Source organism: Spermophilus citellus, assembly GCF_964194105.1.
Source record: "Spermophilus citellus genome assembly, chromosome: 2".
NCBI classification, from domain to species: domain Eukaryota; kingdom Metazoa; phylum Chordata; class Mammalia; order Rodentia; family Sciuridae; genus Spermophilus; species Spermophilus citellus.
The window spans coordinates 191,012,969-191,027,542 of record NC_138183.1 but is presented as its reverse complement, the minus strand read 5'-3'; the positions used below and the strand labels follow the sequence as shown (position 1 = coordinate 191,027,542).

Sequence of the window (14,574 nt, the reverse complement as noted above, 5' to 3'; positions counted from 1 at the left end):
TGTTGAGAAGAATGTGTATTCAGTCTTTGATGGATGAAATATTCTATATATGCTCTTAAGCCTAAATTATCAATTGTATTTTTTACTTCTATAACTTTTTTATTTAGTTTTTGTTTGGAGGATCTATCCAGTGGTGATAGAGGCGTGTTAACGTTACCCAGTATTATCATGTTGTGGTCTATTTGATTCTTGAGTTTGAGAAGAGTTTGTTTGATGTACGTAGATGCTTTAATTTTGGGGACATAAATATTTACTATTGTTATGTCTTGTTGATGTATAAATTCCCTTAAGTGGTATGAAATGTCCTCTTTGTCCCTTCTGATTAACTTTGACTTAAAATCCCCTTTTTTTGATATGAGAATAGAACTCCTGCTTGTTCCATGATCCATGTGAGCAATATGTTTTTTCCCATCCTTTCACCTTCAGTCTGGGTGTCTTTGCCTATGAGGTCTGTCTTTTGGAGACAGCATATTGTTGGGTCTTGTTTTTTAATTCAGTTTGCCAGTCTTTGTCTTTTGACTGATGAATTTAGGCCATTAATGCTGAAGGTTATTATTGAGATATGATTTATATTCCTGGTCATTTTGGTTGATTTCTAGTTTTTTTTTTTTTTTTTTAAAGAGAGAAAGAGAGAGAGAGGGAGAGAGAGAGAATTTTTAATATTTATTTATTTTTTTTTTAGTTCTTGGCGGACACAACATCTCTGTTGGTATGTGGTGCTGAGGATCGAACCCGGGCCGCACGCATGCCAGGCGAGCGCGCTACCGCTTGAGCCACATCCCCAGCCCCATGATTTCTAGTTTTTAATTTGAATTTGTTTCTCCTTTGATCAACTATTCCTTTAGTGTAGTTCCTCTGTTTACTGGTTTTCACTTTTTTAAAAAAATTTCATCTTCATGTACTATTTTGTTGAGATTGTTCTGTAGTGCAGGCTTTCTAGTTGCAAATTCTTTTAACTTTTGTTTATCATGGAAGGTTTCTATTTCATCTTCAAATATGAAGCTTCATTTTGCTGGATAATAGGATTCTTGGTTTGCATTCATTTTCTTTAAAAGCTTGGTATATGTTATTCTAGGACCTTCTAGCTTTGAGGGTCTGTGTTGAGAAATCAGCTGAGATCCAAATTGGTTTCCCCCTATGTGTAATCTGATATTTTTCTCTTACACAGTCTTTAAAATTCTGTCTGTAATTCTGTATGGTAGGCATTTGCATTATAATGTGTGTTGGTGTGGGTCTGTTGTAATTTGTATATTTGGTGTCCTCTAAGGCTCTTGTATTTGATTTTCCATTTCATTCTTGAGATTTGGGGAAATTTCTGATATTATTTTATTGAAAAGCTTGTGCATTCCTTTGGTTTATACCTTTGTACCTTCATCTATCCCAGTAAATTTTAAATTTGGTCTTTTCATGTTATTCCATAGTTCTTGGAATTTCTGTTCTTGGTTTCTTAACATATTCTCTCCATGGTCAACTCTATTTTCAAGATTATATATTTTGTCTTTATTGTCTGAAGTTGTCTTCCAAGTGATTTAGTCTGTTGGTGATGCTTTCTATTGAATTTTTAATTCGGTTCATTGTTTCCTTCATTTTGAGGATTTCTGCTTAGTTTTTTTGTTTCTGTTTTTTCTTCAGAATCTCTGCCTCTTTATTGAAGTTATCTTTCACTTCCTGTATTTTCTCTCTCATTTCATTTCTTATACCATCCTTTACTTCCCAGATCAGAGTAATTATGTACATTCTAAACTCCTTCACTGGCATTTCTTCTTTTGTGGTGTCAATGGATTCTGTTATTGGAATGTTGGTTTGTTTGGGACAGTTTGTTCCCTTGCTTTTTGAAATTGTTTATGCATCTACCCATCTAACAGTATGGATCTAAGGCAATAGAGTTTCTACTCTGTGGATTTATAGTGTTCCTGAAGGTTTTCAGTACCTCACTATTTAAGGGGAGACAAATAACAGCAACCAATGCAAACAATATTCAGTATTAAACCAAATTGTTCCTACTATGACATCTACAGTGTTAATTATCACAGTAAACAGAAATGATATGATCAGTTATTATCTAGAATAAAAACAGCAAGTTTGCAACAGGGTTTATAATTTCAAATAGTGGACAGGGAGAGAATAGAAGTGATACAGGAGCTGATGATTAGGAGGGAGGAGAGGATAAAAATAAGTAAAAGATTAAAGGAAGAGTGTAAGACAGAATAATAGAGATTGGCTGTTAACAGAAGAAAAGAGAGAATCAAGGGAAACAGGAGAAAAAAATATATGTATATATAAAGTAAAAATTTTTAAAAATTTTAAAATAAAAATGAAAAACTAACATATACTAATCAAACATCCTAGTACACACACACATACACACAAACAAACAAGCAAACAAACAACAACAACAATAAAAAACTAAACCATGAAAAATAACTGGTTTCATAAATACTAGAAATGGGAAATAAACAAATATGAATATGTATAAATGTCCATGTACCATTAAGGTCACAATTAAACAGAAAAAGAATAATTTTAAAAAAAAAAGATCTTGATGAAAAGTTAAAGAACTTTCTGTTGGAGTTCAAAATATTCTCAGCTTCTCTTCCCAGCAGTTTTAGATGGTATCTTCTGGAGTGTGATGCTCCACCCTCTGGATTGCTGGAGTAAGGGAGGTAATCTCTTAGTCAGAATTTCTGAGGCAGGGTTTAGGCTAGGATGGGTTCCAAGCTCTTTGCTGAATGCCTGTTGGTCTGGAGATTTTTAAATCAGTGCACCTCCAGCAACCAGTGCTTGCTGGTCCATGCTGAAAGACTGTACCCCAGGGATTCACGTGGTGGGAGACCCAATTCTTAGTCCCTTACGTCACCTTCAGACCTCATGTTTCCTGGTCTTGGCTTCAGTCTTCAAACAATCTCTCCTGCCTCTGCCCTTCTGAGTTCCAGGCCAGATGCATCTATCTCTCCCAGCTGGTTCTGCAAGCAGTTGGAATAGAGGCGGAGAGGTAGAGGCAGGTGGGTTTCAACAACCAGTTAAACCCTGTGTAAACCTTTCCAGGTTTGATTTTCTCCTGGTCAATTAAGCACATTCTGTGTCATGCATTGTGTGTTAACCAGGCCTGTATTTCAGGCCAAACTCCGTTTGCCAGGAATCAACCCCATCCAAACTTGGTTTGCCAGGAATCAACCCCATCAGCTACTGGCCCCCATGCAGCAGCTATGAAATAGTTACTTCCTTTGTCTTCCTCATGCCTCCTAGAGATATGGCAGCTTCTTTACCCACATGCAGATATTGTGCAGTACATCTTTCAGGTTTGCCAGGCAATGTCTTTGATCTCTTAACACTTTGTGCCCAGACACGGCTGGGGCCTCCCCAAAATTTGGGTTCCTTTAATTCCTTTGTCCTTCCACTGTGCTCACAGAGGGACTGCTCTGGCTGGTGCTTCCTGTGGCAGTGATTGTGCCGCTGGGTATTTCTTCCTTATTTTTATATCAACCTCCTGAGTCCCTGTTCTTCTTTTAATGTCCAGTTTTAAATTCCAGTAAAGTTGCCCTACTCTTTTTTTTGTTCACCCACCTTGCTGAGAAGCTGCCTGTCTGCTTTCTTAGTTTCACTCCATGGAGCAGACAGAAAAGTGACCTCCTCTTTTCCTCCATCTTGAAAACCTCCTAGTTGTATAATCTTATTATTTGAAAAAGGGCATGACCTTTGAATATGGGACTAAATTTAATTCTACTTAGTCTTTCTTGTTAAAAATCTAACATTAAAAATACTCTTAACATGATAATAGTTTACTTGATAATAGTTGCTAAAAGATAGTAAGTTTAATAAGAAAATAGTTTATTTAACTTAATAATAATTTACTTAAGGTGGAGAAACTTGGGGAGAACTTGAGACATGAATACAGTATCTTTTTAGATGGTTATCATTGTTTCCCAATCTTTGTTAGGTATCTAACACATACCCACTTCAATAGAAATTTTTATTAGCAACTCACTTTTATAGAGTGTGTTTTAAGCATTTAAAAATTGTTCTTTTAGAAATAGAAGCTCTCTTTTTGTAGTTTGTATTACTGATAATACCACGTCATTAGCAGATTTGGGAGCAAGCATAATTGACTGGCCCTTACTCTAAGCATACAGCTCAGCTGTTTGGATCAGAAGTGCAAAGTAGTACTGAAGAGTATTAAACTAGCTGTGCACATTTAAAGCTTATCCTGAGCATCCAGTAACACATTTTATAATACTCCATTTATGAATAATGGGATGTTGTTAATCTAGTAAATCACATAGTGGAGGGAATTTAAAAGCACTTATATTGTACTCATTTTCTTCTATATGAAATTTCAATTATTGAACATATCCAGAGTCAGCTATATCTTACCACAAGATTTTATACACTTTGTTTTCCTTAAAACTCAATGCTGGGGCTGGGATTGTGGCTCAGTGGTAACTTGCCTACCATGCATGAGGCACTAGGTTTGATCCTCAGCACCACATAAATGTAAAATAAAAATATTGTGTTCACCTAAAACTAAAAAATAAATATTAAAAAAATTGTTTAAAAAAACTCAATGCTGGGGCTGGGGATGTGGCTCAAGTGGTAGCGCACTTGCCTGGCATGTGCGGGGCGCTGGGTTTGATCCTCAGCACCACATAAAAATAAAATAAAGATGTTGTGTCCACCGAAAACTAAAAAATAAATATTAAAAAATAAAAAAACAACTCAATGCTGGAAAATATCTTATTGTCTTAAGTCATTCTGGTTACTCCCAAAGAATTTTATGCTAATTTGTGTTTGTTTGTTTGTTTGTTTACATTTCAGTGGTAGGAATGGGATCCTGGTGCTTCCACATGACTCTGCAATATGAAATGCAGGTTAGTAATGACAGAATTGACTAAATGCTTATTTTTCTAAATCTAAAGACACTTCAGATTTGAGAAAAGAGCACATAAATAAAGGAAAATTAAAAGATGGGATTTGTAACTACTGGAGTAAAGTAGTGAATAGTTGAGTTGTTTATAAAGAAAACAAGTAAAATTGGTATCATTTTTTATACCACCTCTTTTCAGGCATTATAATTTTAGAGAAGCATTCTAGAGTTGTGTAGAGACATTTTTAAAAGACATAATCAGTTCACCAAAACAGTGTATTCTTTTTTAAAATTTTTTGTTTGTTTTTTAGTTGTAGTTGGACACAGTACCTTTATTTTATTTTTATGTGATGCTGAGGATAGAACCCAGCGCCCCACATGTGCTAGGCAAGAGCTCTACTGCTGAGCCACAACTCCAGCCCCCAAAACAATGTATTCTTATTCTTAGATGCCTGCATTCTTTCATATCTCCAAGGTGTCCATGTGTGAATGGTCTTATATCTTTCTAATTGGTAAAATTTTAGAATCATGCAAGGATTTTTAGTTCCTATTCTTTATCTAAGGAGGCCATATGTCTAGTGCTCGAGCTTTTGACCACTTGGTTTACCATCATTAACCCAGGAACTTCTAGAATATCACTGTCCAGTAGAAATAGGACCTGAAATTATGATTTTATCAGCTGGACATGGTGGAATACGCCTGTTAATTTCAGCAGTTTGGGAAACTGAAGCAGGAGGATTGCAAGTTCGGGGCTATCCTGGGCAACTTGCTGAGACTCTGTCTCAAAGTAAAATAAAAAGTGCTCAGTGGTAAAGCACACCTGGATTCAATCCCCAGTGCTGAAATGTAGGAAGACTTTCTAGTAGCCACATTAAAAAAAGTAAGCTATGGGTGCAATTAATATATTAATATTACAAAAGTGTTACTTCGACATAGAATCAATATAAAAAAATTTAATAAAGTACTTCACGTTCTGAAATCTGATGTATATTTTATATCTGCAGTATATTTCAGTTCAGATTTGGCTTATTTGACATATTGGAGTGGCTGGTGGCTATCATGTTGGACAATGACATTGTACATATACAACAGTCTTATTTATTATTAATATAGTTATTAAATGTATAACAATTCTTAGAATTGATTCTAATATTCAACAAATATTTATATAAGGTGTCATGTTCTATGCAGCATGCTCTGCTTGACTTGGGGAATACACAGATGGACAAGACAGATGTAATCCTAGTAAAGCATAGAACAAACACTTATTTTTACATTTTCTTGTTGGGAAAACAGTGATGGAATGTAAAAATTAATTTGAAGGAAATGTAAATGATTTGTGGCAACATGGGGGTGCTTGGAAGAATCTATAAAGGTTAAAGACATTAAAACAGACTCTGAAAGAAGTAGTTCAAAATTTTTAGGTGGTAAAAGAATGAAATTACTAGATTTACATTATGATGGAAGCAGATACAGGGACTCATTACAATGTGTCGTGTGTATAGCAATACTTGCAAAGGTAGAATATGAAATATAGGAAAAAATGGTGTGTTAGTTTTTTGTTGCTGTGATGAAAACAACCAATAAGAACAACTTAGAGAAAGAAAAGTTTATTATGGGCTCAGTTTCAAAGATTTTAGTCCATGTGGGCTGACTCCATATTTCTGGGACCAAGATGAGGTAGAACATCATGGTGGAAGAGCATGGCAGAGGCAAGCCACTCAGGACATGGAGGCCAGGAAGTAGGCGGTGTAGGTGAGGGAGGCTCTATGCAGTGCTGCAGGGAAGGTGAACCCTTCCAGGGTGTGGCCCTAGTGACACACCTCCTCCAGCCACTTCCCATAGCCCAGAGTTACCATCCAGCACAGTAGTTCCTTCAAATTCGGATGGACTGATTAGAGTACAGCTTTTATAATGTAATCGTTTCACCTCTAAACATCCCTGCATTGACACAAGAACTTTTGGGGGACACCTCATATCCATAAAGTAAGAAACCATAAAGTAAGAAATGGTATCATTGATATTCATAATACTTAACAATTGCAATATTCTGTCATACCAGTGAGCCACAGCTAATTAATAACCCTGAAAATAGAACTTTGCATGTTATCTTATTTAAAAGTAATTGGAGGGGTTGGGATTGTGGCTCAGTGGTAGAGTGCTCGCCTAGCATTTGTGAGGCACTTGGTTTGATCCTCAGCACACATAAAAAATAAAGGTATTGGTCAATCTACAACTAAGAAAATTTTTTTTAAAAAGTAACTGGAATTTTTTTCAGTTCTCAAATAGCCAGGTACTTTTTTTTATTAAAACCTCAAGACAATTCTTAGTTACTACTCATATTTTACACATTCTAGTACTAGAAGTGAAAGAGACTAACTGATTTGACCAAAATTATCCACAGGTTATAAATTCTAACCCCAAATCAGTTTTTCTGATTTTAAATCCTGAATTTTTATCCCCAGATTAATCTCCCTTATCTTTTGACAGTGTAAGAAAGTTAGGACCTTTCTAGAGACGTTTTGGCAATATTATCAGAAACCCTAAAACTAAGGGAAGGAGGTTCTGGCCCAGACTGAGGTATCAGAGCCTGAGTGGGGTAAGGATGGTTTCCACATAGCGGGGAGGGGTGACCCAGAGTCAAAGCCTGAGAGAGACACAGTGTATTCTCATGAGTTGGGAGTCCACCACCACAGAGCATTGGCCCTTGAATAATGCAAGGCATGTATCCACATAGGGGATAGTGTAGAGTATCAGAGTGTAATCAGGGGGAAAAAGAGTGCTTGAACAGCTGGGCAATGCGTATCAGGGTTTCAGAGACCATAGTGAAAAGGATGTAAAGGCAGAAATGGCAGCTCAGGGAAGAATAAGGTGTCCACCCAAACTAGGGAGATCATTGGGCACATGGTTACAATCTGAGCGGGATAAGGAGGATGCCATGTAGCAGGCGCAGCTTTGTGCTGAGTTTCATTGCCTTAGAAGGATGAAGGTGACTTATACACAGCAGGGTAACCTAATGTACGATATGGGAACATGGGCAGAGTGAAGACGTTATCTAAAGGGGGGTCCACAGCAGCCCAGCACAGGGCTGTTTCCCCTTTGTTTCCTTCTAGAAGTTGCCAAGTTTCTGATGTTCTTGTTTTCTTCCTGAATGTTAGTATTTAAATAATTGGAATTCTCCATCTTTCAATCCACTATAGCATCTATGGTAGAGGGCTCCCATGATTCACAGTGAATCCACACTTTAGCTTCTGCCCAAGCCATGCACCAAAGCACCAAGCAGATAAAACTATATTGCTAGAGAAATAACTTTGACTTTGATCTTCCATTATTTCAGTAGTTTATTATTTTAACAAATCTCACTTTTCAAATATGTTGTGAGGATGCTATGAGGGGGCCTGGACGCTGAATCTTTATAATATACTTCTTTTTTGTTGGTTCTTTGTAGGTATACATGACAGTAGAATCTATTTTGACATAATTATACAAGCATGGAATATGTCTTGTTCTAATTCAGACCCCAGTACTTCTCCTTCCCCTCTCCCATATTTCATTTATTAATTAATCAATTTTTTTTTAAATTTAATTTCTTATGGATATTCATGATGGTGAGATTCACTGTGTTATATTCATGTATATAGATAGGAAAGTTGTCTCAGATTTATTCCACTGTCTTTCCTTTCCCCACCCCCGCTCCCCTTCATTCCCCCTTGTCTACTCCATTGAACTAATCTCTGCCACCCCTTGTTATGGGTTAACTTCTGTATCTCAGAGAAAACATTCAACCTTTGGTTTGGGGGGATTGGCTTATTTCACTTAGCAAGATAGTCTCAAGATCCATCCATTTACAGGTAAATGTCATAAAATCATTCTTCTTTATGGGCTGAGTAATATTCTACTGTGTATATATTCCACATTTTCTTTATCACTCATCTGTTGAATGGCATCTAGGTTGGCTCCATAGCTTAGCTAAATTGTGAATTGTGCAACTATAAACATTGATGTGCTATGTCACTATAGTATGCTAGTCACTATAGTAATTTTAAATCCTTTGGATATACACTGAGTGGGATAATTGGGTAAAATTGTAGTTCCATTCCTAACCACCATTTTTTGAGGAATCTCCATACTGCTTTCCAGAGTGGTTGCACCAATTTGCAGTCCCACAAAACAATGTTTAAGTGTATTCTTTCCTACATCCTTTCCAACATTTATTATTACTTATATTTTTGATCATTGCTGTTCTGACAAGTGCGATGAAATCTCAGTGTAGTTACATTTCTCAATTGCTAGAAATGTTGAACATTTTTTCATATATTATTTACCAGTTCATATTTCTTCTTTTGAGAAGTATCTGTTTAGTTCCTTTGCCTATTTATTGATTGGAATTTTTTTCTATGTTAAGTTTTTTGAGTTCTTTATATATTCTGGATATTAATGCCTTATCTGATGTGCAGGTGGCAACAATTTTCTCCCATTCTGTAGGTTCTCATTTCAAGCTCTTGATTGATTCCTTTGTTGAGAAGAATCTTTTTAATTTGATGTCATCCCATTTATTGATCTTTTATTTTATTTCTTGGACTTTAGGAGGTTTGCTAAGGAAGTGAGTTTCTGAGCTGATATGTTTGGCCTACATTTTCTTTTAACAGGTGCAGGGTTTCTGGTCTGAAAACTAGGTCTTTCATCCATTTTGAGTTGAGTTTTGTGCAGGGTGAGAGAAGAGGAGTCAAATTTCATTCTTCTACATATGGATTTCCCGTTTTCCCAGCACCATTTACTAAAGAAGCTATTTTTCCTCCAAAGTATGTTTTTGGTACCTTTGTCCACTATGAGATAATTATATTTTGTCTCTGTGTCTTCTATTTTATTCCATTGGTCTTCATGCCTGTTTTAGTGCCAATACCATGCTATTTTTGTTACTATATCTTTGTTGTATAATTTAAGGTCTGGTATTGTGATGCCTCCTGTTTCACATTTCTAACCAAGAATTGCTTTAGCTATTTGGGGCCTCTTGTTTTTCCAAATGAATTTCATGTCTGCTTTTTCTATTTCTATGAAGAATATCATTGAAATTTTTATGGGAATTTCATGGATTCTATATCACACTTTTGGTAATACAGTCATTTTGACAATATTACTTATGCTTATCCAAGAAAATGGGAAGTCTTTCTATTTTCTCAGGTCTTCTTCAATTTATTTCTTAAGTGTTTTATAGTTTTCATTGTAGAAGTCCTTCACCTCTTTTGCTAGATTGATTCCCAAGTATTTTATTTTATTTTATGCTGTTATGAATGGGATCATTTTCCTAATTTCTTTTTCAGCAAATTCATTATTGGAATATAGGAATACAGTTGATTTATGGGTGTTGATTATGTATCTTGCTACTAGGCTAAATTCATTTATGAATTCAAGAAGTTTCTTTTCTTTTCTTATTTGGTACCAGGGATAGAACTCAGGGGCACTCAACCACTGTGCCACATCCCCAGCCCTATTTGTATTTTCTTTAGAGACAGGGTCTCACTAAGTTCTTCGTGTCTCAACTCCTTATCTGTGGGATTATAGGCATGTGCTATTGCGCCTGGCCAAGTTCTAGGAGTTTTGGGGGTCTTCTAAATATAGGGTCATGTCTTTGGCAAACAGATAGTTTGAGCTTTTCTTTTCTTATTCATACCCCTTTAATTTCCTTCTTTTGCCTAATTTCTGTGGCTAGAGATTCAAGGATTACGTTAAATAGAAGTAGTAAAAGTGGGCATCCCTGTCTTGTTCCTGTATTAGAGGAAAAAACTCCAAGGTAGGCTTTTGATGGCTTCTTCAGTTTCATTACTTAAACAAGCTTTCAGTTTTTCTCCATTCAGAATGACGTTGGCCTTAGGTTGTTGTATGTAACCTTTACAATGTTTAGGTGTGTTCCTTCTATCTCTAATTTTTCTAGGTTTTAAACATGAATGGATATGTATTTAATTCTGTTTTTGTGGTGTTTTAATAATGTAATTATTTATTGATTCCTTTATGTCAAACCAATCTTGCATACCTGGGATGAAACCCATGAGGTCATGGTGCACTATCCTTTTAATGTGTTTTTGTGTGTGATTTGCCAATGGTTTATTAAGACTCTTGGTCTGAAGTTTTCTTTCCCTGATGTGTCATTATCTGATTTTGGTGTCAGGGTAACATTTGTGTCATAAAATCAGTTTGGAGAAATTAATTTAAATAATTAATTTCACTCCTTTTCTATTTCATGGAATAATTTAAGGAGGATTGGTATTAGTTCTCTTTAAAGGTCTGGTAGAACTCAGCTAAGAATCTATGTGATCCTAGGCTCTTCTTTGTTGGCAGGCTTTTTTTTTTTTTTTTTAATTTCACAATTTTTAAAATTTGTTCTAATTAGTTATACATGATAATAGAATGTATTTTGACATATTATACAGGTTTGGGGTATAACTTCTCATATTCTGGTTGTACATGACATACAGTTAAATTGGTCATATAATCACATATTCACATAAGATAATAATGTCTGATTCATTCTACTATCTTTCCTGTTCCCATTCCCCCTTCCTTTCCTTCATTTCCCTTTTTCTAATCCAAATACTTCTATTCTTCCCTAACTTCCCCCACCACTATGAAATTAGCATCTACATATCAGAGAAAATATTTGGCCTTTGGTTTGGGGGGATTGGCTTATTTCACTTAGCATGATATTCTCCAGCTCCATCCTTTATAGCTTCTTAAATTTCATTACTTGAAATTGACCTATTTAAATTTTCTATATCCTCCTGATTCAGTTTGGGTAGGTCATATGTCTCTAGGAATTTGTCAATATCTTCAAGATTTTCTAGCTTGTTGGAATATAAATTTTCAAAATAGTTTCTGATAATCCTCTGTATTTCAGTCATGTCTGTGGTGATATTTCATTTTTCATCATGGATTTTAATAACTTGTATTTTTTCCCTGTTTTGGTTAGATTGCCTAAGAGTTTTATCAATTTTGTTTGTTCTTTCAAACCAACTCTTTTATTGATCTTTTAAAATTATTTTTTAATCTCAATTTCATTGATTTTTATCTCTGATTTTAGTTATTTCCTGTCTTCTAATGGTTTGTTCTTTTTCTAGACCCTTGAGATGTAATGTTAGATTATTTATTTTGTATCTTTCTATTCTTTTAATATATGAGCTCAATGCTATGAACTTTTCTCTTAAAATCACCTTCATAGTGTTACAGAGATTTTGATATGTTGTATCACTATTCTCATTTACTTCTAAGGATTTTTTTAAAATTTCTTCCTTAATTTCTTCTATTATCCATTTGTCATTCAAAAGTCTCTATGTGTTGGTCATATAATCACATATTCACATAAGATAGTAATGTCTGATTCATTCTACTGTCTTTCCTGTTTCTATTTTTTATTTTATTGTTGATTTCTAATTTCATTTCATCATGATCTGATAGAATACAAGGCATTGCCTCTATTTTTTTATCTGCTAAGATTTGTTTTGTGGCCTAATATATGGTCTGTTTTAGAAAATGTTTCATGTGCTGCTCAGAAGAAAGTCATTGATAAATGAAATATTCTATATATGTCTGTTAGATGTATATTATTAACTGAATTTTTTAGTTCTGTAGCTTCTTTATTTAGTTTTTGTTTAGATGGTCTATTTAGAGAGGCATGTTAAATTCACCCAGTATTTTTGGGTTGTGGTCTGTTTGATTTTAGGATTTGTTTGATGTACAGAGATGTCCATTGTTTGGTGCATAAATATTTACAATCATTGTTTCTTACTGATGTATGATTCCCGTAAGCAGTATGAAATGGCCTTCATGGTCTCCTCTGATTACCTTTGGCTTGAAGTCTGCTTTATCTGATATGAGGGTAGAAATCCCTACTTGTTTATAAGATCCATGTGGATGGTATTTTTTTCCCATTCTTTTGCCTTCAGTCTGTGTATGTCTTTGCCTATGAAATAAGTCTCTTGGAGACAGCATATTGTTGAGTCTTGTTTTTTAATCCAATCTGCCAATCTTTGTCTTTTGATTGAAGAGTTTAGCAAATTTACATTCAATGTTTTTATGAAGAGATGATTTTTATTTCCTGTCATTTTAATTTATCTCTGGTTTTTTAAATTTGAATTTGATTCTCTCTTGATTGACTAGTCTTCTAGTGTAGTTCCTTCCTCTGCTAGTTTTCATTTTTATTTTTCATTTCTTCTTCATGAAATATTTTAGTTAATTCTTTTAGCTTTTGTTTGTTGTGGAGATTTTTATTTTATCTTCTAGTCTGAATCTTAATTTTGCCGGGTATAGTATTCTTGTTTGGCATCCATTTTCTTTCAGAGCTCAGTATATATTATTCCTAAACCTCCTAGATTTTAGGGTTGGGGTTAAGAAATCAGTTAAGATCCAGGTTGGTTTACCTCTAAATATGAGCTGTTAATTTTCTCTAGCAGCTTTTAGAATTTTATCCTTTTTCTGTATGTTAGTTGTTTTCATAATAATATGTCTTGGAGTAGATCTGTTTTAATTTTGTATATTTGGAATCCTGTACACCTTCGCTTGTTTGAATTCCCATTTCATTCTTAAGGTTTGGAAACTTTTCTGTTTTTATTTATTTCATTGAAAAGATTGTGCATTCCACCAAGTACAGTGGCGCACACCTATAATCCTAGTGGTTTAGGAGGCTAAGACTGGAGGATCGAAAGTTCAACGCCAGCCTCAGCAAAAGCGAGGCACTAAGCACTAAGACAGTGAAACCCTGTCTCTAAATAAAATACAAAACAGGGCTGGGGATGTGGCTCAGTGGTTGAGTGCCAGGTTTTGTTCCACGACTAAAACGCTCAGGGATCACTCCAGGGGAACTGGGCTAACTGGGCTGCGCAAAATAACCACACAAAAGACAGAAATAATTTTTTTTTGGGGGGGTCGTTGTGACTGCTCCTCTGACCTTAAGGGTCCATAGAAAGAGAGAGAGAGCACAGGCTGACCCCTTTTATTGAGGAGAAGCTATTCAAATGAGGCAAGGGGTCAGGTTTCAAGGGGCTGAGTCTATCTTCATGATGTCCACTGTCAGCAGGTTGACTGACATCTAGGTAGGCCACACCCAAGGGTACAGTAAAAGAAGGGGACACACACAAGGTGTTTCCATGGAACATTCTATCCCAAACAGGGCAAGGGGTAATATTACAGAGGAATAGGTGAACATAGCTTCACCCATGGGGCTGTAGCCAGACACACCCATGCACGAGACACCAACCCTCGAACCCAAGAAGGGTAGGGAAAGTCTAGCAGAATGCTGCCTGACGCCTCAGCACCCAGCCAGGGAGTGTGACTTAGTCACATGCAAGGTTGGTCTCCCACAGTTGAGTACCCCTGAATTCAACCCCCCACCCCCCTAAAAAGATTGTGCATTACTTTAATTTGTATTTTAGAGCCTTCATCTAGCCCAGTGAATCTTAAATTTGGCCTTTAATGTTATCCCATAGTTCTTAAATATTCTCTTCACGGTCTCTGAACATCTTTTCTCTATGGTCAACTTTATTTTCAAGATCATAAACTTTGTCATTGATGCCTGAAAATCTGTCTTCCAAGTAGTCTAGTCTGTTGGTGATGCTTTTCATTGAACTTTTCATTTGGTTTGTTTATTCCTTCATTTTGAGGATTTCCAATTGATTCCTTTCAGAATCTATATCTCCTTATTGAAATGATCTTTCACTTCTTGT

The 14,574-nt window shown here is 35.6% G+C and overlaps 1 protein-coding gene across 2 annotated transcripts in view; it reads left to right on the top strand.

Moving 5' to 3' along the window:
* The window catches only part of ACER3 (alkaline ceramidase 3), a 180,469-nt gene that overhangs the window by 101,544 nt on the left and 64,351 nt on the right, over positions 1 to 14,574 (top strand). For both annotated transcript variants that reach the window (XM_081274044.1, XM_081274043.1), the window contains exon 3: positions 4,813 to 4,865. In XM_081274044.1, the coding sequence (XP_081130170.1) occupies positions 4,813 to 4,865 (53 nt within the window). The remainder of the gene's footprint in view (positions 1 to 4,812; positions 4,866 to 14,574) is intronic.